The sequence below is a fragment of the Centruroides sculpturatus genome, unplaced genomic scaffold (genome assembly GCF_000671375.1).
Source record: "Centruroides sculpturatus isolate CEXI.00-Female unplaced genomic scaffold, Cexi_2.0 scaffold1205, whole genome shotgun sequence".
Taxonomy (NCBI): domain Eukaryota; kingdom Metazoa; phylum Arthropoda; class Arachnida; order Scorpiones; family Buthidae; genus Centruroides; species Centruroides sculpturatus.
The window spans coordinates 87,596-111,080 of NW_019385402.1; the positions used below are offsets into that span (position 1 = coordinate 87,596).

General features: G+C 33.8%; 1 protein-coding gene and 1 long non-coding RNA gene across 2 annotated transcripts; one reads left to right on the forward strand and one right to left on the reverse strand.

Moving 5' to 3' along the window:
• Window positions 1-3,116: 3,116 nt before the first annotated feature.
• LOC111638572 lies at window positions 3,117-23,188 on the forward strand. The gene is made up of 5 exons (XM_023384302.1): window positions 3,117-3,248; window positions 3,312-3,395; window positions 4,906-5,025; window positions 19,686-19,798; window positions 22,225-23,188. The coding sequence occupies exons 1-5, from the start codon at window positions 3,174-3,176 to the stop codon at window positions 22,796-22,798; spliced, it is 966 nt and encodes a 321-aa protein (XP_023240070.1). The 5' UTR covers window positions 3,117-3,173; the 3' UTR covers window positions 22,799-23,188.
• LOC111638573 lies at window positions 19,685-20,914 on the reverse strand. Its single transcript, XR_002758893.1, has 3 exons — window positions 20,574-20,914; window positions 20,324-20,388; window positions 19,685-19,796 (listed from the first exon to the last, which is right to left on the reverse strand). It is a non-coding gene; the product is annotated as an uncharacterized LOC111638573 (long non-coding RNA).
• Window positions 23,189-23,485: the final 297 nt, after the last annotated feature.

Here is a 23,485-nt window from a genome sequence, read left to right on the forward strand (position 1 = left end):
AAATGTACTTTTAAAATTATAACTTGCAAACATCTCTGGCAAATATTAGCTTTGTTTCAACACAAGTCCCTAACTGGTTTAATTAAAACTAGTTATGTGCCGGATCGTTAAAAATGTATATCCGCGGGTACGGATACAGATACAGATCATTAGTGTCTAGATCCGCGAATATGGATACGGATCTCAACTTTCGTACTCAGTCAGCGCCGGTGCTTGTGACCTTGGACCGATAGTTGACGTTTTGCGTTAGTAACGCGATGTATTTGGACTTGCACTGCGCGTGTTTTTGTTTATAGTTTAGTGTGACATGGAATAGCATAGATTACGTTTGTATCTTTGGAGAGTGTTGAGTTAAATTAAAATAAAAACAATGTCGACAAAAAAGTTTAGTAGTGTAATATGGAAATATTTTACGATAGTAAATGAATTTTGCAAGATAAAATTTTTGCAAGATGAATGTGTCAAATATATGATTTTAAGAAATAAAAAGTGATTTGAATTGAAGTTATTAGTATTTTATTGCTACCTATCTTTAAAATTTCATATAAGTAATGAAATTCATTAAGANCAAGATAAAATTTTTGCAAGATGAATGTGTCAAATATATGATTTTAAGAAATAAAAAGTGATTTGAATTGAAGTTATTAGTATTTTATTGCTACCTATCTTTAAAATTTCATATAAGTAATGAAATTCATTAAAAGATCCGTTAAAGATCCGCTAAAAAGTAACGGATACGGATCTTTTTTTCCCCTCGGATATCCGCGGATACAGATACGGATGCGGATATCCGTCACATCACTAATTAAAACTGGCATGCGCATTGTTCGATTCTTGGCTTAAAATGACATTGCGAACGCCTCGTACGGTTTCAAATTCAAACCAATCAGGATTTGTGTTGGAACAAACTTATTGTCCGGGTCAGCAATTTTGAAAAGGTGGCAACATGTGACTTGACTTTGGCTCTTAAAACATTATGGCTTTGCACATAAATTCAACTTCAAAATACAGCCACTTACTACGCCACAATATTTTTTTTTTTTTTTTTAACAGCAGAAAACATTGTGTTTAGAATTCATTTCTTCAATAAAACGTATTTAGAGAAAAATGGCATTTACAACGTTATGGCATTGCACGCTTCTTATTTTATCTAGAATGTAATATTTATAGGTATAGATTTCTTTCATGAATAAAGAAGTTTCAATTATTTCTAATTAAAACTTACGTGTTAATTTGTATGTAAGTACGTACTAATTTTACGTGTTAATTGTAATTAAAATGTTGCCAAACGTAATTTTATAAACTGTTTCTTCCCAAATTGTACAACTCAGTAAAGTTGGTTTAATCGTTCTATTCTGTTCTGTATACAATAGAACTTATTACTACCGCTAATACTACTACCCTTCGAAAAGAAATGCATATATAAGTAATATGTTATATTCATTTATTATCTGAGACATGTTTCTTTTTTATGATTGAGTATGTAACCTTTTTTGTTGATCATTCCTCGTACTATAAAAAACAATTAATTCGAAATAATAATGAAATATTATAGAAAAAATCAATTATTCCAACAAACTGTTCATTTTTAGTAAAACAATACACGTATATTTCTTTATCTTGCATGAGATAACTTGATGTAATACATCTTTTATTACATTATTATAGTAGCCTATCGAAAAATAGATCAGTATTTGGCCAATGAAACGTTTTTTGAGATGACGTGTACTTATACGTACTTGTTCATATCCGGGAGTTACAAACAGGAAATTCAAATCTTATAATTTAATGATGTAATAGTGAATAATTTTACACCATTACATATATTCTTGCAATCATGCGCTATATAATTGCAATTGTAAAAAGCATCCAAGTAATTAGCTCTGCTGACGTTTGTACGTTTCCAGATAAACAGAAAGAATTGCTTTAGTCTCTATTAACAATAAATATCTGAATATTCAGACTGGTTTGGTTTTTTCCTCAATATGATTTGAGGAATAAGTCAAACTCGATTTGAAAAATTATAACCTTTTTGTAATCCTAACCTGTTTCCTTCATTTCCTCAATGAAAATTTTATATAAAAATTAATGAAGTTAAAAGCCACTTATTTATCTATACTAATATAAAGAGGTAATGTTTGTAAGTTTGTTTGCAGCAGGTAATCTCCGAAACTACTCATCCGATTTCAAAAATTCTTTCACCAATATTTAGAATGGAACTTCAGGGTGGACATAGGCTGTATATTATTCCGTTAAACATTCATATAAATTAAAATATATAATCTAGGTTAAGGCTTTTATGTCAACAGATGGCGCTACGAGTACGACGCCCTAAGTTTGCTTTTCTGTGAGGCATTATGCTTTTCTGTGAAAATGAACTAAAGCAGATCATCTTCTATCTATCTATATAAATAAAAATGTAATGTTCGTTTGTTCCTACCGATTCCTTTGACATTTTGACACAACGCTGCATTCGAATACGCACGTGTTTTTATATAATCAATACAAAGGGATTTTTCGATATTCCCCCGTGGGGGAGAAGGACAGGATTAAGGCTTACCGTGAAGAACTTGGCTTCTATTATACTATTTCAGATGCGGTTTTTTGCGTTTTTGATTGCGTTTTAATAGGGTACGTCAAGAAAATGTACACTAAGGGATTTTTCGAAAAATTCCCCCCACGGGGAAAGTGTTATACATTTATAATAGATACATTTTGAGCCACAACAACGCGTGGCGGGGTCTGCTAGTATCCAATAAATTAGAATATTGTCAACTAGCGATTTAAAAAAAAATGGAAAGTATCTTTTTAATGAAATTCTAAACATGTATCAACACCTTCCCATATCATTTCGATTAAAGTTTATGATAATTACATTTATAATATTCAAATATTGAAAACAAAAGTATCAGGCAGGAAATATCAATTTGTTATCGATAAGTACCTAAATATAAATTCAGTTTTTTATATATATCCGGATTTGAATTTAATAAACAATATAATCATTAGTATTAAAACTTGCCGAAGTTTAGTCATTTTAATATACAAATTAAAATATAAAATTTTTATCTTTTAGACGAGGAAACGTCGGGAAAGCCCATTTCCGTGAAGTTTTTGCAGGAAATACATCCTGTGCATATTCTGCCAACTCTAAACTATTTTCGAAAATCAAAATGGAAGTAAGATGCAGGACTTCAATCTCTGGCATGCCAAAAGTTGAAGGATATTTAGAAAAAAGAGGAAAATTCGTAAGTACAAAAAGCATTTTCAAGTTTAGATAATCATCTTTAATCGACGACTGTTTCCATCAGAATTTAAAATGTTTGTGGAAAAAATATTGGTTCGTTTTGGATGGAAGATCGCTGCTATATTTTAAATCAAAGGATAATTATGAGGTAAACTATAAGAATTTTTTTTTTACTTCATATCGTCAAATTACTTTTATGTTTCTTCTATTATTGTACAGATTAAATTGTAAAATAAACTAATTTTAATATACTAAAAACTAAATTGTACTACTAACAATAGAACAAGTTTTTTAATTTTCCATAAAACAAATAGAATAACTGATGATTTTATAAGTTGTTAAATTTATTCTAAAGGTTATTTGTACTTTATTAAATAGTGTTGTTTTTAGCGTATTGAACATTAGTTAGTACTGTATGTATATATATCTGTACATATTTGATAATAGATACTGTATTGCTTTAATTTAACAATTCTTCATCTATATTTAATTGTCATTATCAGAATTAAAAGAATTCAAATATATTTGAGTCTTTTTAATCTTATGTAATTATATTAAATTACGTTTATTCATTTTTTAATTGCAAGATAAACTAATGATGAAGATAGAAAACGCTGAAAAGTTTTAGCTACCGGCATCTTATAAATATTGAACATTACTGTCAAAGAGATCTATTCTCTTTGACTGTATAGATCTCTTTGACAGTAATGAATGTAAATTAAAGTTTTAAACAGAAAAAAAGTGAAATTTCAGACATCCTACACTCTTATAAAGAGTCGGCCTATTCCAAAAGTCATCGAAGGATTTTTACTATAATTGTTAACTTTTCAACAGAAATCAAAAGCAGGGAATTAATAAACGTAGTTTAATTCATAGATATTTATTTTAATAACGAAAAATTATATTACCCAAATGTCTACCATCGGCTACTTCACAAAGCCTTGCTCCGACCAAGACATTATACATTACAGTACGGGCGGAAAACCTACGGAATACAACAAGTTCCCAGTCTACCGCAGAGAAAAATGAAAAACTGAAGGATGAAAAATATCATTTAAATATTATAATCGTAATTAATTCACTGGTAATTCAAAATAATCTTCCATCCATTTTTATATTATTTTTGTCATACATTCTCTCAATTATACGGCTATTTCGAAATTCCACTTATTGTGTTTAGATTTACTAGAAATTTATAATTATCACAACACCCACAGCACAAATAACAAGGTCGTATAGAGCACAATTATAAAATAATATATAAGGATAACTTCCTAGACCAATTCATTATTCATTCAAATTTTTTTAATGCCTGTAATAATTATTGGTTAACTATATTCAGATGCAACAGAAATGTAAATATTAAATATTGTTTCGTATTATGCTATATTTTCTTGTGATACTGTATAAGATAAAAAATATATATATCTATTTTTTTAGGGATTCAAAATTATGTAAGTTGCTTTCCTACGGAAAAGGTTTTCTTATTAATAACAATATTAATGAGTTAACTCAAAAACGAAATTGTCATCTACAAAAATGAACATAGTAATTATTGTTTACTGTTGAATTAACTGACGTTCATATTTAAAAAATTTTTATATAAACTTCATTTTACTTGAATTGGAATGTTAATTTTAAATATTTATATTTTCCAGGCATTGGGTGTTTGTAAAGGAATGATTGATTTTTCCAGAGTGCAGACAATTAGAATTCCAGCTAAGTTACATCATGGTTATCCGTTCGAGATAGTTACTCGTAGTCAAATCATTTATCTAGTAAGAATTTTCTGCATTAGTTTGAAATTAAATATTAATATTTATAAGTGCAATAAAACTGAACGAAATATTAATGAGATTCACAGCTTAAAATTCCAGCAATACAAAACATTTTATTTGCAACTAACACCTTGAAAAACCTTCATCAGATTACTACAATTGAAACAAGATTGTTCTATGGTACTTGGAGAATGTGAATTTTGATGTTGGAATTTTAAGGTGTGAATCTCATTAATATTTATACGTTAAAATCTATCTTTTTTCTATCTTTTTAACATCTCTATTGAAGCAGTGATAAAAACATGACTTAATTAAATGATGGAAACCGAACATTTATCAGTAAGGATGCAAGTAAAGATAATATTTCTATTTCTAACTCTAATTCTAAGAACATATTCAAGAATAATTTCCTGTTTTACACCATGAACTATCGATAACTATGAATCATTAAAACGTTTCTTTTAGCATTAATAAAAATTATTTAATAAGATAATTTAGTTGTTCTGATAAAACGTATTAATTAAAGGTATAGTTTACTTTGCATATGCACTATGTCAAATTAAGGAATTCAAAATGACAGCCAATTCAATGAAATTAAATGAATTCATTTATGAATTAACTGTAAATTAAATGAATATTTCATATAAGTGAGCTCTAAGTTTTCATTTTATTTTTAAACTAGCTTGTTACATCCGGCTTTTCCCAGGTTTATAAAGTACCCCTCGCAGTAATTGTTACACCCGGAGTTATTAATCGTAATTTCAAAAATATATGCAGTAAAACCAATTTTAAGAACATTATCAGAATGCCTATAACTACTTGGGAAGTTTTTCTCGTAAATAGCGAGTTTATACAAAAATGATAACAATTCGTTTGGTTTATTTGGTTATGGTTACGCGACACGTGGGTGATCTGCCGAGAGAATGCCTATCGGGAGGAGTTTTGTGGAATATTAGCCCCTGTTTACATGTTACTAACCTGAAGAAAACTCCACGTCAGAGCCGGCCCTACCATAGGGCGAACGTAGCAGCCGCTCCAGGCGCTAAGTCCTAGGGGGCGCCTCACTGGTAAAGAAAATTAAATGGTATAAATTAGGGGCAACCAAGGGGGGCGCCATGATAGGATCTCGCTCCATCCTAAAACTTGCCTCGGGCCGGCACTGCTCCACGTGGCCAGATGTTGGCGATAAGCGATCCTGCTACTCATCAAAGTAATAATATAGCGAGTCTACTTCACGCTATATCATTGTCGCAGTAATTAAGTGAATAAAATATTTGTTTTACTTGTTTAAAAATTATATCCTTTTTTGTATGAATTATACTGTATTTAGTCTATTATTTTAAAAATCTTATGCCAATAGATGGCGCTACATGTAAATCCAGCAAATCCAATATAGACAAAACTTAATATATAGAAATCCAATGTTTTGGGGTAGTATGTACGACGTTATTTAATTTAGTAGAATATTAACGGAACTGCCGAGTTTCGTAGCAATTGATCGAACGGACTACGATTGTATAGAGAACAAACGTTCTCATTTATAGATATAGATTAGTTATTCATTTTTATCAAAAAACTTTGTACCGATGACAAAATTAAAATTAAAATTATTTGTTATTAACCAAAAATTTGTTCTAACGAGTATCAAGGTAGAACTATTTGATTAAAGCGATTGTGATATACACAGTAGCATCGGTAGCACAGTAGGATTAATTAACAGAGTTAATCAAGGGATATTTGTAAATATATATACATATATCTTCTTGCATAATGTACTGTACGTATGATGCCCATCTTTATAGTCTTTGGGCGCCACTGATAGAGATTGTGGTGTTCAGACAATTTCTCTGTTGCAGTGCTGGAATGACAAAGTTTTAGAGCATATTTCCATACCTAGCAGCATTAATAAAACACATCACTGGTCCAGACAGAATTTTCTTCAAATACATTAGGATCAATGATAAAGAATGCTGTGAAACCATACCACACCATTATCTTTGGTGAGTTGGTGGATTTTTGTCAGACTAAATATGGCAGTTATGAGTATTGGTATCACCATGAAAATGAAAATGAGCCTAAAAGAATCATACATCATCAACCATCACCTGAGCTACAAATGTGGCAAATATTTTCACTTTTCAATATTACCAGGACTGGTGCAAGAATACCTGATGCTCCTAGGCAAAGAAAATTTAGGTGGTCCTATACATCAGTGGCTCTCAATCTTTTTGAAGTCGGGGAACACTAAACTTTGACATTTTTTTCTGCGGAACACTTACAATACATCAGCTTTAAAGCAGGGTGGCAAACCTTTTTGAAATTAAGTGCACTTGGTCTAGTAGATGACGACATTGGCATTTGCTGATTACATTCCCATACAAAAATTATTTTACATTGTATTGATATTTCTTTTGCAACAATTTTTAATTGTATATTTGATTTTTCGCAGAACACTTGAAGTGGCTTCATGGAGCACTGGTGTTCCACGGACCATGGATTGAGAATCACGGCTAATACATTATCTATCTTTTCTTTGTTTATGAGTACAGCTGGTGCCCCTAGGCAATCACTTAGGTTTTCCTAATGGTAAAACAAGCCAATTGAAGGGTCTAATTTCAGAAAAATCATTAGTTGCAAGCCATATATTTCTGTTATTGAGCTAATTGAAGTTAGAGATTTGAAATGTCTTGCTCTTGAAACAATTCCATTGTAGATTTTAAATCAGCAAAGATAAAATTCAGAATATATAACATTTATAGGGTTTCCATGAAGTCCATGTTTAGTTTTAGAAATTTATTTTTAAAAATGTGAAACGTATAGACATTGTTCTTGCATCAAAACTCAAAATATAGGCAACACAATCAGTTGTAGTCATTATATCAGTACTCTTCCACACTTGCACTTTTTATCCCTGTAGCACATCTAGGCACTGCACAGTCTCCATATTTTTTCACTAACATGTGGGTTGTTGACAACATTTCCTGTATTCTTGAACTTTGCATACCAGGCTTTTATGTCCTGGAGAATGGTGGTGTTTGCCCATACTGTCATATGAAGTGATGTCAAACCATTATTATATTCCCACTACCATAGCTCTCATAGTCTCCTGCACATGCACCATTTTTAATTGTGAGTAATGACAGACAATGGTATGAAAGTAATGAATGGGAGAACAACTTTGTGAGTCTATCTACACTGTGGCATATGTATAGTACACTCTCAGTAGCTCTCATCATATTGTCACAATAAATTTCTAAAACTCAACAAACTTTATGAACACCCTGTAAAAGATATCTTTGTCCTATATTTTTTGCAACTGAGTATTCATTTGGTATACAAAGAATAAAAATGGACTTAGTGACTTTTTGAAATGAAATATATGTATGTATGTATGACTGCTACAGAAAAGTGTTAAAAGTATGGTAGGAAAATGTTTTCTGGTCAAAAAACCACTAAGTTACTATAGTGTGAGTAGCAGGGGGCCACTGGGTTGAACCCTAATGACCGCTTAATCTGCACGGGCCTAATAGACCCGCTCTCAGTTGACGGATGGCTTGTTTGTCGGATGACACCAATATGTGCGAACCGAGGGGATAGAACAAGAGTTTCTNCTCTAATCCATGTATGCCTGTGCATACATCATAATACACGCTCACAATACTTTCGATTCGTCACTTTTCCGTCGTAGAGTTCCCATTTTACAATTACGTGACTCAGCCTGAAGATAACGGAGAAAAGAGACAGATAGGACGTCGGTATAAGTCACAGTTATGATTTCACAGATTCGAGACAGCTCGATAGCCCGAACGGCCCCAGGCTTTCGCCCGTGCACGCTAAATGACTTTCATTACAAGCATTTAGCTTTCGAAGTCTATGACAACAATTTTTTGGCATTGACGGGCGCGAATTTCGTGCCAATAAGTTGCCTCGACTTGTTCGATTATGTTATCAACTCAATTTCATATTTATTTTCATATTTTCACTTCGCGGTCCTTCTCTGTTCTTTTTCCGTTATTTACACGTGTATGCATGGGCGTAGCCAGAGTTTTGTTATGGGGGGGCCTAGTGGAGGCCAACCTGACACAAAATTGAATTATTTCAAATTATTTGTTCATTATTGGGCACCGAGCAAGCCGTTCACCTTTTTTTAGTATTTAAAACTTTTATTTTAGCTTTAGGTTTTTACAAATCGACTTAACACTTTTTCGGCTGTGATTTCCTGGGAAGGGCACCAGGTTCCCTGGGAGGGGCCGTGCCCACCCAGGCCCCCCTCTCGCTACGCCCATGCGTGTAGGTCATTTCATTGTTATCCACATTTGATATCATCATTTATCACATACTTCCATGACACTCTTGTCTGTCCGCTACAACTTCCAAGAATTAACGCGATTGGCGAAGCGTAGTGACAGCGGGCCAATAGAGAGCAGGATCCTTGCCATAATGCGGTTTGAGCGCCAATTTTCGTACGTGCGTTAATCAAGCCGAATAGTTTGGCCGAATATTCGGCTATTCGGCCACGCTCCTGGCCGAATATTCGGTATTCGGCCTGAGGCCGAATATACTATTCGTTACAACACTAGTAATGACAGACAATGGTATGAAAGTAATGAATGGGAGAACAACTTTGTGAGTCTATCTACACTGTGGCACATGTATAGTACACTCTCAGTAGCTCTCATCATATTGTCACAATAAATTTCTAAAACTCAACAAACTTTATGAACACCCTGTAAAAGATATCTTTGTCCTATATTTTTTGCAACTGAGTATTCATTTGGTATACAAAGAATAAAAATGGACTTAGTGACTTTTTGAAATGAAATATATGTATGTATGTATGACTGCTACAGAAAAGTGTTAAAAGTATGGTAGGAAAATGTTTTCTGGTCAAAAAACCACTAAGTTACTATAGTGTGAGTAGCAGGAGGCCACTGGGTTGAACCCTAATGACCGCTTAATCTGCACGGGCCTAATAGACCCGCTCTCAGTTGACGGATGGCTTGTTTGTCGGATGACACCAATATGTGCGAACCGAGGGGATAGAACAAGAGTTTCTCCCACTTACCAGCTCGCTGTCAGAGAGTGGCTATAGGAGGGCAAAAGGAGTGGGAGGCGTAATGAAGTCGTGATGAGATGTCGATAGTACTTAACAAGAGTCATTAAATTAGGAATAACATATTTAATATAAACTTAAAAATAATACAAATACATTAAATTTACACATTAATTCTAAACAATATGTAAACGATAATTATAATAAATTCCGGGTCGCGACAATATCGGACAACTGATGTCCGTCTATCCCGTAAGTGGGACCACCAAAGGTCCTCGACACAAAATAATTCTAAGTCCTATCTAAAGGAACAGATAAATAAATTCAAAGTCCCGAGTATATCGGTAAACGACTATTTTCTAAGTCCCGAGTATACTGAGCGACAATATTTTCTAAGTTCCGAGTTTACTGAGCGACAATAATTTCTAAGTTCCGAGTATATCAAGTGACAATATTTCTAAGTCCCGAGTATACCGAGAGAGAGTGAAATAAAAACAATCTAAGTATTTACCTCTTTAGGTCGGCGATCAGAAACCTTGAAGTCCTTCCAGAGTAGACGCTTGTAGTCTTCTTCCTCCGATGATCGCCCAGAGATCTCCGATCATTCCCCTTTTATACTTTTTTAGCGTGGGAAATCTCGGGGACTCTTCTGACGCAAACTGTCACTTCTCCAGATTTATGGCAGTCTCCCCCGTCATGGATGACGACAATGCAGACATCGCTTGACCAATTAATGTTAAATTCGTCATCACCTGGGGAGATGACTGACCATTTTTGGTAATGTTCTCACCGTACGGGTGACCCTTGTAGGTGACCTCTTGTCTACTCTCAATACAGGAACACCCGTCCGTCTCTGTCAACCGGACACCCGCAGGAGACTATTCTTTTACAAGGTGTCTGCGGTGTGACCAATTAGCAAAAACAAACAAACGTCCCGGGGAGAGGGGAGTTCTTCCGCGGTCGCCTCGGACGACTTCGTCCTAGGGATGACCTTCTTGACGGACGAATTACGCAGTTGATTATCCTGGGTCTATTCCTTAGACAACGGGGTGAGAACGGGAGAAATAACGGAAATAATGACGAAAGAAATAAAAAATTCTCATACGATAGTCAGATTTTCACAATAGTGACTGCCAAAAACTATGGTTTATGTAAGATGGTTTATTGCAGAAATCATGAAAATGGACATAGGAAAATTGGCCCTTCAATTCTTGATTGTGGGTTATCTTCTATGGATAAAAATACAAGATTTTTTGCAGAATTTTTCATACTGTTGTGTAAGACATATCTAAAGCCTAGTGAACATGATACAAATACAAATGTGCAGGCTAGTGTTATCTCTGAATACTGCTGAAAGTCTATATGCTGCTAGCATAGATACAGGAAACTTCTTCACAGTTTACTGGTCTGATCAGGTGCTAACTGTTCTGATGCCTCTTCATTAATAAGACATGAAATTAAGCAAGGAAGTTTATACTTCATATGGTAGATGAAAGTCAAATAAACTATATATCACATGCAATTCAATTGAGCTATATTTATGTTTACATTTCAAATGAAATCAGTCTGAATATTTACTGACAAATAACATATATTTGAAAATTCATTTTCTTGCTGATCAGAAGGCATATAAATTAAAATGTTTATCAAAATCATGGTAATTTGAATGTAATTTGAAATATAACATTTTATTTCCTATTTTAAAAAAAAACTGTCTTTATTGAAAAAATTTCTTAACATAAAACTTAATTTAAACTTTAAATTTAGGAAAATTTGACATGATATTTATTGAATGCTCTAAATCATCCTTTCTCAAAGTGGGCGATAACGCCCCTTGTGGGCACTGGAGGCTTTCAGGGGGGCAGTAGAATGCTCAGTAATTAAATATGAGTTTTATTTCTTCTCATTGAAACATTCTTTGATCTCAGAAATAGGATATGGGTCATACCCTATCTATCCTATCCATATAATAATGCATGTTTAAACATTATATTTGCAATAACTGTTTTTAAGATACGCAACAGATGGTAATGTAAAAAGGTAAGTTAAAAAATATGGGGCACTAGATTTTTTTTTAACTCAAAGTGGGCGGTGGTCGAAATAAGTTTGAGAACCTTGTTCTAAATCAGTGGTCCCCAACTCCTGGTCACGGACTGGTACTGGTCCATGGATCAAATGGTACCAGGCCATCCAAGGAACATTAAATTATTTCCATTTTATTTACTGTGGTGTATTTGTCTTGGGTTTGTGTGACTTTTAATAGACAATGGAACAACGGAATAAACTGGACATAAGGAACACACTTCGGGTGTCATTGTCTCCTATTACCTCCAGATGGAACTGTCTCGTTGCAAAGAAACAAGCTCAGGGTTCTCATTGATTTATCATTCTAATGAGTTAAAATGTTAAATCACATTATATTCATTTTTTGGTGTAACTGTATTTTATTTTGAAGGCATGTTTAAATACAGTTAAATTAAAATTATTAAATTAAATCAATCTAAAATATGAACAATCAATGTCCCCCTCAGTGGGCGGCGGCAAAGTTATCAAACGTTAACCGGTCTGCGGCGATAAAAAAGGTTGGGGACCGCTGCTCTAAATGATTGTTTTAAAAAACTATTTTTCAGACATTCTTTTTGCCTCTATGTTCTTACTTTTATTTTATCCCTCAACTCCTGGAGTTTTCACCGAGGGAACGTGCAACTTCTCTTTGGCGGCTCATCACAGTGACCTTCCACGGAACATTTTCCTTCGGATTACAAAGTAAAATATTCGCAGTGAGTACCTCTGCTCTCTTGTTTCTGTTCTGTACTTCAGCTTACGCATAGTTGATAATTTTTGGTGCCGGTCGTAAACTAGTGTGTTGGCCGGGCTCTTCCATTTTCCTCGCGCATCTGATGTAGACATGGGAACTGATTTACACTGTGTCTTATCTGCAACCATGTCTGAGGACAATTTTTTAAATACTACCGACCAGCGGATGGCTGCATTCGAGGTCTTAGACGAAATCAAGGATTATCTGGCTAATAATAAAGACGCCAAAATTGGCAAACAGCAACATCCTAAATATATCATCAGAAGCGTTGAACGTATAATAGACATTTTCACCAACCACACTGGTATACAAAAACTAGAAGAAATTTCTGCCAAGCTAGACCAATTAATAGAAGACAAAAAGGACAGCAAAATTTTGGAAAAACAGGATAATATCCTAGAAAAGCTAAACACCATGGGGACAGCAAAGACAACTGCTTTTACCCAGCCACTATATAGCACAGTGCTAAAATCAGGTATTAACGTAAACATGCCCTATAAAGCAAAACAAGCAACTCGTGCAGCTTCCAATAATGTCCTGCTGGTTTACAGCAAGGATGAAAACAGCACTAGTGAAAAACTTCAGAAACTGCTGCAAACGGAAATCCAGCCTTCAGCCTTGAAAATTGGCGTCGATCGTATTAGAAAGATCGCTGGTGGAGGTGTTGCAATTGACCTCGAAAAACAAGAAGATATAGCCAACCTTGAAATTAGCATTAGGGAAAAACTTCCTGATGTCAGTACTAGGCTCCCTAAGAAAAGGAAGCCTCACATGATTTTATACTCTGTTCCCAACCATGAGACAAATGAGTGCATTATAAAATGCATGTACGATCAGAACGACCTCATCCGAGAAGCATTCTCTGAAGAGGAATTTGGTCAACAACTTCGAATAAAATTTACCACTGGGAAAAAAGAAGCCAAATTTAAAAATCATGTTTTAGAAGTAACACCTAAATTACGAAAGTACCTGCTAATGATCGGAAAAATCAATATCGAATGGTCCCGCTGCAGGGTGGGTGACTTCTGCCCAGTCCTGCAGTGCTTCCGTTGCTGCGCTTACGGGCATTCAACAAAAAACTGTGCCCACACTAAAAATACTTGCAGCCACTGCCACCAGGAACATTCATTTAAAGATTGCCCTAACAGAGAAAAGAAACCAGAATGTTGCAACTGCCTTCACGAGAAATCCGCCAACACTGATCATAATGCTAGAGACAGCTCCTGCCCAGTCTATCAAAGAACCAAGCTAAACATTATCTCCAGAACCGATTATGGCTCGGAATAATCAACAACAAATAAGTTTTCTCCAAATCAACTTGGGCAGAGGCATTAATGCCACTTCTCTCTTAACTGCCAACATCAACAAATACGACTTTATTTTCATTCAGGAGCCATATTGTCAAAGGAACATCCCTGCATGTCTTCCCACTTCCACTACTGTCATAAAAGGAACAACAAACTATCCCTGGGCTATCTCTGTCATAAACAATAAAAACTTTCCAATTCTTCTTCACAGCCAACACAGCAATGAGCACATTGTGTGCATAGAGACAAATATAAATAACAGCACCTTCATTATCATTAACGTCTACTGTCCCTACAATAACAATATTAACAGCTTCTTGGACCATCTCCAAGACACTATCAACAACCTTCAGTACAACAACCTTCTCCTTGTTGGTGATTTCAATTCACACTCCCCTGCCTGGGGGGGCGAGCATCTGGACGACAGAGGGACTGCCTTAGGTNCTACTGTCCCTACAATAACAATATTAACAGCTTCTTGGACCATCTCCAAGACACTATCAACAACCTTCAGTACAACAACCTTCTCCTTGTTGGTGATTTCAATTCACACTCCCCTGCCTGGGGGGGCAAGCATCTGGACGACAGAGGGACTGCCTTATGTGATTTTCTTGCCACCAATAACTTAATTCTCATAAATGATCCACATTCCCCACCAACATTCTACAGTTCTAGGGGCCACAGCTGGATCGACATTACTGCTGCCTCATTTCAGTGCTCTAATCTCGTCACGGGCTGGAGGGTCCTACAGGAGGATTCACTCAGTGAACATGCCTACCTCCACTTTACGATAAATAATGTAAGTACCACTGGTAACACCGACCTTCCACTACGTTATAATTTATCACGTGCTGATTGGGATGGCCTCACCAGCCTCCTTCGGACAAAACTCACCACTTACAACTCCAGTGATTTCGATGACGCCAGTAATTTTCTTGACAGCTCTATTGAAAACATTAACATCGCCTGCAATCTATTCATTCCTCGTACCTCTCGTCGCCACAGGGCTGTCCCCTGGTGGGATGCAAAGCTCTCCGATATACGCAAAAGTGTTAGACACCTCCGGAAGAAATATCAAAATTGTAGAAACGAACCAGAACGCAGCCAACTCAAAGAACAATACCTACAGAATCAGAAGATTTATAAGCAAGAAATAAAAAATGCAAAGATCACCTCTTGGAGGAGCTACTGTACAAAAGCCTCCAGCAACCCCTGGGGCTATATAACAAAGCTCTGCACGGGCAAGCTAAAAAGAAGTCACATCCTTGAAACTAGTAACAATGATAATTTAACAGACGTCATGAAGAAAAAAATAAACACCTTCTGCCTCGATGACAACCCTGCGGATGATGACACATGGCAACAAGATATCAGGAAAGCAGACTACCATAACATAATCAATCCAAACACCCCTCCTTTCGAACAGCATGAGGTGGATAAGATAATCAGTGAGCTTCCAGCTACTAAAACTCCTGGCATTGATGGCATCTCAGCAAAACTTGTGAAAAAGCTCTGGGACCTGTTCCCTACTCAACTGCTGCATATCTACAACATCTGCCTGCAGCATGGCATTTTCCCGAAAGCCTGGAAGGTATCCAAGCTGGTTCCTATTCCCAAACCTGGCTCGTCCACGTGCAGGCCGATTTCACTCCTTCCCATTTTGGGTAAGGTGTTAGAAAAGTTAATTACCACAAGGCTAACTTGGCACGTGGAAGCCACGGATAGGCTCCACGGGGCACAATTTGGCTTCAGACACCAAAGGTCTTCTAATGACGCAATCCATAATGTCACCACCAATATTCATCAACTCCTCAACCAGTACAAATATGTCTTAGGCATAAGCCTAGACATCGAGAAGGCCTTTGACAGCGTCTGGTGGCCCTTGATCCTCAAGGGGCTCAACAACGTAGCCTGCCCCACCAACCTCTTCAATCTTATCCGCCACTACTTAAACAACAGGAAAGCTATTCTCAATATCGGCAATCTCTCTCACCAAAAAACCGTTGTCAGGGGTTGCCCGCAGGGCTCTGTCTGCGGCCCCCTGCTATGGAATATCACGTTTAATGACTTTCTTAACTCTACATTTGGCCAGGATTCCCTAACCGCCTATGCGGACGATGTAATGGTCTTGGTAGGCGGCTCGTCCAGAGCAGATCTTGAAAGGAAGGCCTCTAGTATCCTCTATAACATCCATCATTGGGGCATTCGCCACAAATTACATTTCAACCCCCATAAAACTAAGGGTATTATTTTCACCAATCCTCGCAAGCCCAATCTCTACAAAAGGACTCCAACCATCAAAATGGACGGTCACTCAATTAAAATTGAGAAAACCCTAAAATATCTGGGGGTCACACTAGATTACCATCTCTCCTGGGAGCAGCACATCAAGTATATCTGCGACAGGGTCAGCCTCATTTTCCACTCCTTTACCAGGGTGGCCAAAAATAGCTGGGGCCTAAACTCAGAAGCTATGAGTATAATTTACGATTCAATTTTCGTCCCTATCATCACTTATGGGTGCGGTACCTGGGGAGAGGCTGCTGCCAAATCCCACCCACGTCGAAGGCTCATCTCCGCCCAGCGGACAGCCCTGCTTCACATCGCAAAGGCATACCGTACCACCCCTAATGCCAGCCTTCAAGTAATATGTAAAAAGCCTCCGATTGACAAAGTCATCAAGCTATTCAGCGACACATGGAACATCAAGTGGGGCAACGACATCGTCACCAGTACAGGTATAATTCGGGCTGACATGCTCGAGCGTCCTATTGACTTTTGTAAATCACCTTACCCGAACGAGTTAACTAACCTCTCCCACAACTCTCATTCTGAGCCTTCAATAAACATCTATACTGATGGGTCAAAAAGTGATAATAATGTGGGCTGCAGCTTTGTCGCCTATCAGAACAAGATGGAGATCTTTCATCACAGAGCCCGCTTGCATGGCAGCTGCTCTGTCTTCCAGTCAGAGCTGCTTGCCATCAAGTTGGCCATCAAGTAGTGCACCACGAACTACCATAACCTGAATGTCACACTCCATTCGGACAGTAACTCTGCTATTTCCCTCCTTCGTCGCAAGAATCTCCACCCCATCGCACAAGAAATCCACGAGGCCGTCAAATACACTGATAACTCTATTAGTATTACCTGGGTACAAGCCCACCAGGGCAACACCGGGAACGAGCGGGCAGATGCCCTGGCCAAATCTGCGGCCACTGACGAAACCTTACCAATAGACTACAGTAAATTTAACTTACATACCATCAAAAAGCTACTATGGACCGATCTTCACACCAACTGGCAAAACGACTGGGACTTAAATCAAAATATTACATATAAATTTTTTCCGGATATTTCTGCAATATACTCTTATAGATGGATCACACCCAACTTTCAGCTTACGCAATTTCTGACCAACCACGGCCGCTTTCACTCGTACCTTAAGCGTTTCGTCAACCCACAAAACAGTGGCCTCTGCCCTATTTGTAATAAGCAGGATGGCAGCCTCCATTACATTCTAGACTGTGCCATGTTGGAGCCTGAGAGATCACAGCTTCGCATCCTCATCAACCACAAGCATGGCCACTGGCCAAATAATAATCACGAGTTTTTGAGTGACCTGATAAACGATATGGACACCTTCAACCAATTTGTACAACTCATCTACCAGTACAACAGGAGGACTAACGTCCCCACTAGTAACTCAACTTCTAGGTAATACGTAATTCAGTTTGTATATACTGTACAGTCTCTCTTCCTGCTAATGCTATTACATTTATTGGCGTATTTACCAGTACTGTGTACTTTATTCTTTGTATTCTGTTTCCACCATTTATTCATTGTATATTATATGCTCTCCATTGTATATGTAATGTTGCTCAAATATCAACAATTAATTGTTACTTCATATATGCTTAATCATTCTACAACTGTATTTGCCTATTCTACGGCTATACTGACACATTTTGTTCCTTTGTAAATTCCATGTATCATAAGTACTATTGCATTGTATTCACTAATCGCCCATTGCTTACTGTATCCACTTCAAAGTTCATATATTGCCCGCGTTTACATAGTTATGTGAAATTGTTTATTTGCAATATATTTTCTGTAACCCATGTCCAGCTATGCCTAGCGGTGCTGGACATGCATCTTTATGCATTAATAAAACAATTGAATTGAATTGAATTTTATTTTATCCTTGTCTACTTTGGACTTTGTATAATAAGTCCTATTAATAAACAAATTAATAGAACTTATTACATTGGTGTAGTTTTCGTTCTCCTCTATTTGCTATGCAGAAACTACACCAGTTTAATTAATTAATAAGTCCTATTATTTTTCAGACAGATTGCAACATGACAGATTTGTAACTGTGATATAAATGCTGCTAATGGTATTTGATATTTATTCAATAACATTTGAATGTTGAGAGAAATATTTAATGAAAACCAGAAAAACTTAAAGCTTGGGTTAATTACATTGAAGCAAACATGTTATCGTTTTGTTATTATTAACTAAAAAATATAAAATTATAACTACATTTTGTTATATGGCTAGATATTCAGAATTGCCTATTGTTGAACCAGTAGTTTAACTTTTGCATTTCTTTTAATGATCAGTAATGTATGTGTGAAGATAATTTAGTTCCTACAATATGAACATTTTTAACTTTTTCATAATCCTTAATCGTAACTAATTTCTTATTATAGTTTTGGATATTACTGATATAATATGGGAAAGTGATAGCAAATCAGTGACCTGCACAGTTTCAACTTACCAGCATTAAATATTTAGGAAATATTGGTTTTTTTATAAATGACGCAAAATTCTAAAATTGATCAAATATTTCTTTCATACGCAGTGTGAATCAAGATCATGAAAAGTCTTAAAGGCTACTAATTATGAACCTCAGATAGAAAAATTATATCTAATAAACAGCAGATTTTCCATTAAATAAAATATTTGGTTCTATTATTATCACATTATTATTTTCTTTTCACTTATATAGAATTTGTTACTTTTCTGATATAGATGAAAAGTTAATAAAATAAAATAATTTCGGTTTTTAAAGAGAGAAAATTTAGATATTTTTATTTTTTATCGTGTTTATAAATCAAAAAATTTGAAAAAATATGCGGAAAATAGAGCTTTTTGACTTTCTAGTTCATTTAATATTTAGAAGGTAAGACTTTTTCTAACGAAAGTTAAATATAATAGAGGAAAAAAAGGGTCTTAATTTCTAAGTGAACAATTATGAATCGACGCTGTTTGTGGAATTTTTTTTCAAAGATATTAATGAGATTTGTCCCTTTTTTTAGTCATTTTTCTTGGTATTAAAGCTTAATTACTTAAAAGTTACATTACAATTAGAATACTTACTTTATTTTTGGTCCAAGAAATGAAGCAAAAAAAATGAATAAGTAAATTGTTTATTGCTAAACTTTAAAAGCAAAGAANTCTGTAATATTTTATATAGTCTGCAAGTGATAGTAAAACTAGAGAAGTATGGATAGAAGAACTACAACATGCTGTAAGACCACCACATGTTTCTGATCCTTTTGGAGCAACAAAATTGACTGCACCACATCTGTAAGAATCTTAACCAATCATTATTGATATACTGTATAATGTAGTTCATAATTTAATTTAGATAAAGTTTATGATTCACTCATAAGCTTAGTTTTAATTTTCAATTTAATATTTTTAAAATTATCTCTAGTAAAAATCAATTGATATCATTTGAAATAGCAAAATTGAAATAATTTAAAATAAAATGGCATCAAATGATATTAAATGAAGTCATTTAATATGATACTAAATATCTAAACTTTATTTACTTTATAATATCTCTCTCTCTCAGCAATAAGATATGCATAATATTTAACTTAGTGTTTTTATAAAGTTTAGCTATGTTTTGATACTATCTTATCATACATTAATTATATTAAGCTCTAGTAATGTGATTTGAAAATACTTCAAATAAAATTCTGTAATATCAAACGAGTAATACATAATAATTTATAATTACCGTAATTTTATGTGGCTAACCCCATGAATCAGCACATATCGCTCAAAAAATTGCTAGAACAGAAATAGAACATACACATAACTTACATTACTGAATATCTCTGAAGTGGCTGGTGAACATATGCAGCAGTATGCAGTTTAGAAGATATTATCTTAAATTAAACAATATCCCATTTCATTTTATTTTTGTCAGTAGTTTATTGTAGATATAATTATAAAATAAGTGACATGGGTTAATAATAATAATAATAATTTAATAGTAAATGCTAATTATTTTAGCATTTACTATTAAATTATTAATCTTAAAAAAATAAGTAAAAAAGATTTTAATATTTACAATAAGCAAAGATATGCATTCAAGAATCAATTGACATGTCTTATTTGTTTCGAACTAACAAATAATAAAATCAACAATCAGTTTCTAAATAATTATTTAAGAGGCATTATATGGAGAGGGGGAAATTACTGAAAACTTATCAGCTTTTAAGAAAAAATTCCAAGTAGAATAAGGAGGCACGTGTGTGTGTTCCTTTAGTGATTTTCAAAAAATCACACCAGTGGCTAAATATGTGTTTAGCATACAAAGGATTTTTTAACATTTTCTAAAGATACTCTTGGTAAATTTAAACTGAAAAAATTGTTTGATGAATTTATGATTGCAAGTTAGAATCAGCAGATAACCCACACCTATTTTCAAAACTGACTTTTAAACACAGATAACTTGTGGGTTATCCACTTAAAATAATGGTAATTTTAAATATAAACAATTAAAATGTACACTCTTTAAAATGTTCAAATAATTAAATTTTAGCAAGTTTCTTTGAAACAAATAAGATGATGATTAAAATTATAAGCAATTACTTTTTTGAAGAGCAAATTGGCTTAAACAATTTCTAGATTTAAACTAACTTGTTCAGGTTATTGCAATTGAATTATGTATTTCATTATAAGCATTATAACCTGAAAATTTAGTTTAGATTGATATAAACTATTATTTAAACATTAATTATCAAATGTATGTAAGCTATATAAAATATTTCATTTGAAATACAAGTTCATTTATCTCATTTGAATGAAAAAGTTAATGGAACATATTTCAGCACAAATAAAGCCTTTTATTACATTTCAGAATATCAAAATAAACTTTATGTGAAAGAACTATACATGTATTACAAGTTCTTGAATTAAATTCTTAATCAAACTACAGTTTTTTTCTAATTATAAAGTTAAAACACATTAAAAGAATTATTTAAAAAGTCTTTCAAACCTATTTCTCTGAATATAAAAAAGTTTCTAAAGCCTTTTCATGTAATGCTTTGATTAGCAAATGAGGCAATGTTAAAGGTAAAAACTTTTAACGTAAATTTATTTTTGATTGAGAAATCATATATGAAAAGATTTTGAAATAAAAATTTAAAATATTAACAATATCTAAAGAGACAAAGAAGAAAATTTAAGGTTGGAAATTAAAATATCAGATTTTAGTTCTTTACATAGAATTTCTCTTGATGAATGTTTCATTGCATTTCAGAATACCAACATATGCATTATTAGACTCCATTAACTTTCTATGCAAAATAAACAAATATTCCTGCATTTTAAATTAAAGTCATTGTAAGGTCTGTCTCAAAAGTTTAAGTAAAATGAGAGTTATTGTTACTTTTTAAAAATATTTAAAATTTAACCATTATATGGAGAGACTGAAGATATTTTTGTTGTTTGAAATTTAAAAAATCAGTTAGCAATTTTCACTGACAATGGTAAAGCAAAAATTATTTATAAATCAAGTAATTGCAAATGTGTTCAATTAAAATCAAAAGGTCATACAATTACAGAAATTGCGAAGGATGTATATTAATTTTGTTTAATTTATTGGCTCCAGAAATTTTTTAAAATTTATATTGAGATTTTTAACAAATTATTCTTAAAATAAAATTTTGAAAATATTTTAATACTTTAGTATTAATTTTTAAATATATATATTTCAGTTCAAATTTGTTTGATAATGTAAAAATTGATCCAAATGATTCAAAACAACTAGAATCAAGCTATTCTACTAATCCTAATCCAAATCAAAGTTCCATTAAAATTAAAGAATGTGAAAATATCATGCATACAAATTCATCTGAAAACAATGAAGATATGAAAAATAAATTTTCTATTAAGGATGAAACTTCAGTTTCCAGTTCTGAAAAACATCAAAATGGTTTGCTTTGTCCAGATTTAATATCAGAATGTGATAAAAGATTAGAGTTGAAGACTCCCATTCAGCAAACAGAACATTTCAAAGTCAAGGAAGAAGAACAATTTGATACACAAATAGATGAAAGTGACACAAATGATGAATATAATGAAGAGTCCAATTATGAAACAGCTGAAGAAACATTAGATGAAGTTGGTTCCAATGAATGCCTTAATTCTATTAAAAATGATGATATTTCAGCCTTTACTAGTGTAACACATCTTATTAATTATATGGAAAGTAATAACATAATTTCTTCAAATGAAAAATTAGAAGAAAACAATACATATTGTAATGATAACCTAAATATAACAGAATGAAAACAAAATATTTTTAAAGTTTTTGTTTGCCTTTCATGTAAAATTGTTATTTAAAATTATTTAATTTGCATTTTTGAAATAAAGTAAAATAAGTAATATTATAAACTTTATAATGTAAACAAAGTTAATGTTTTTGAAAAATGAAACTTTAATGTAATTATTGTAAATTCATATTAAACTGCTATATTATTCTGCTATGAAGACAATATATGACCTATTATAAACAAAATGTGAGAATGACACATACATGTTTGTAAATAAGGAAAATTCTACCTTTTATTTAAAATATTTTAATTGTAATTTATTATTATGTCCATGTAAGATTTTACATTGTAAAAATCTTGATAGTTAAGAATAATTTCATTCTCATCGGAATTTCATATACAGTAATACCTCGACTTACGCTACCCCGACTTACGCGATTTTCAAATCTCGTCAATTCGTCTTTTGTTTGAGCACTATGCAACTCTTGATTACTCACTCCCCCCACACTATTGTTCAGCTTACATGTTCGGATGTGTCGTGTGGAATCGACACATAGCTACAATTTATTTTGTGTTATTTATTTCTGTGTTTGTTATATCTACGGAGACTCTATGTGGTGATTTCTTGTAACCGTAAACAAATCAAAAGACGAGATAAGATTAACGAGAACATTTATTAGCTTACATACATCCGACTTGGATT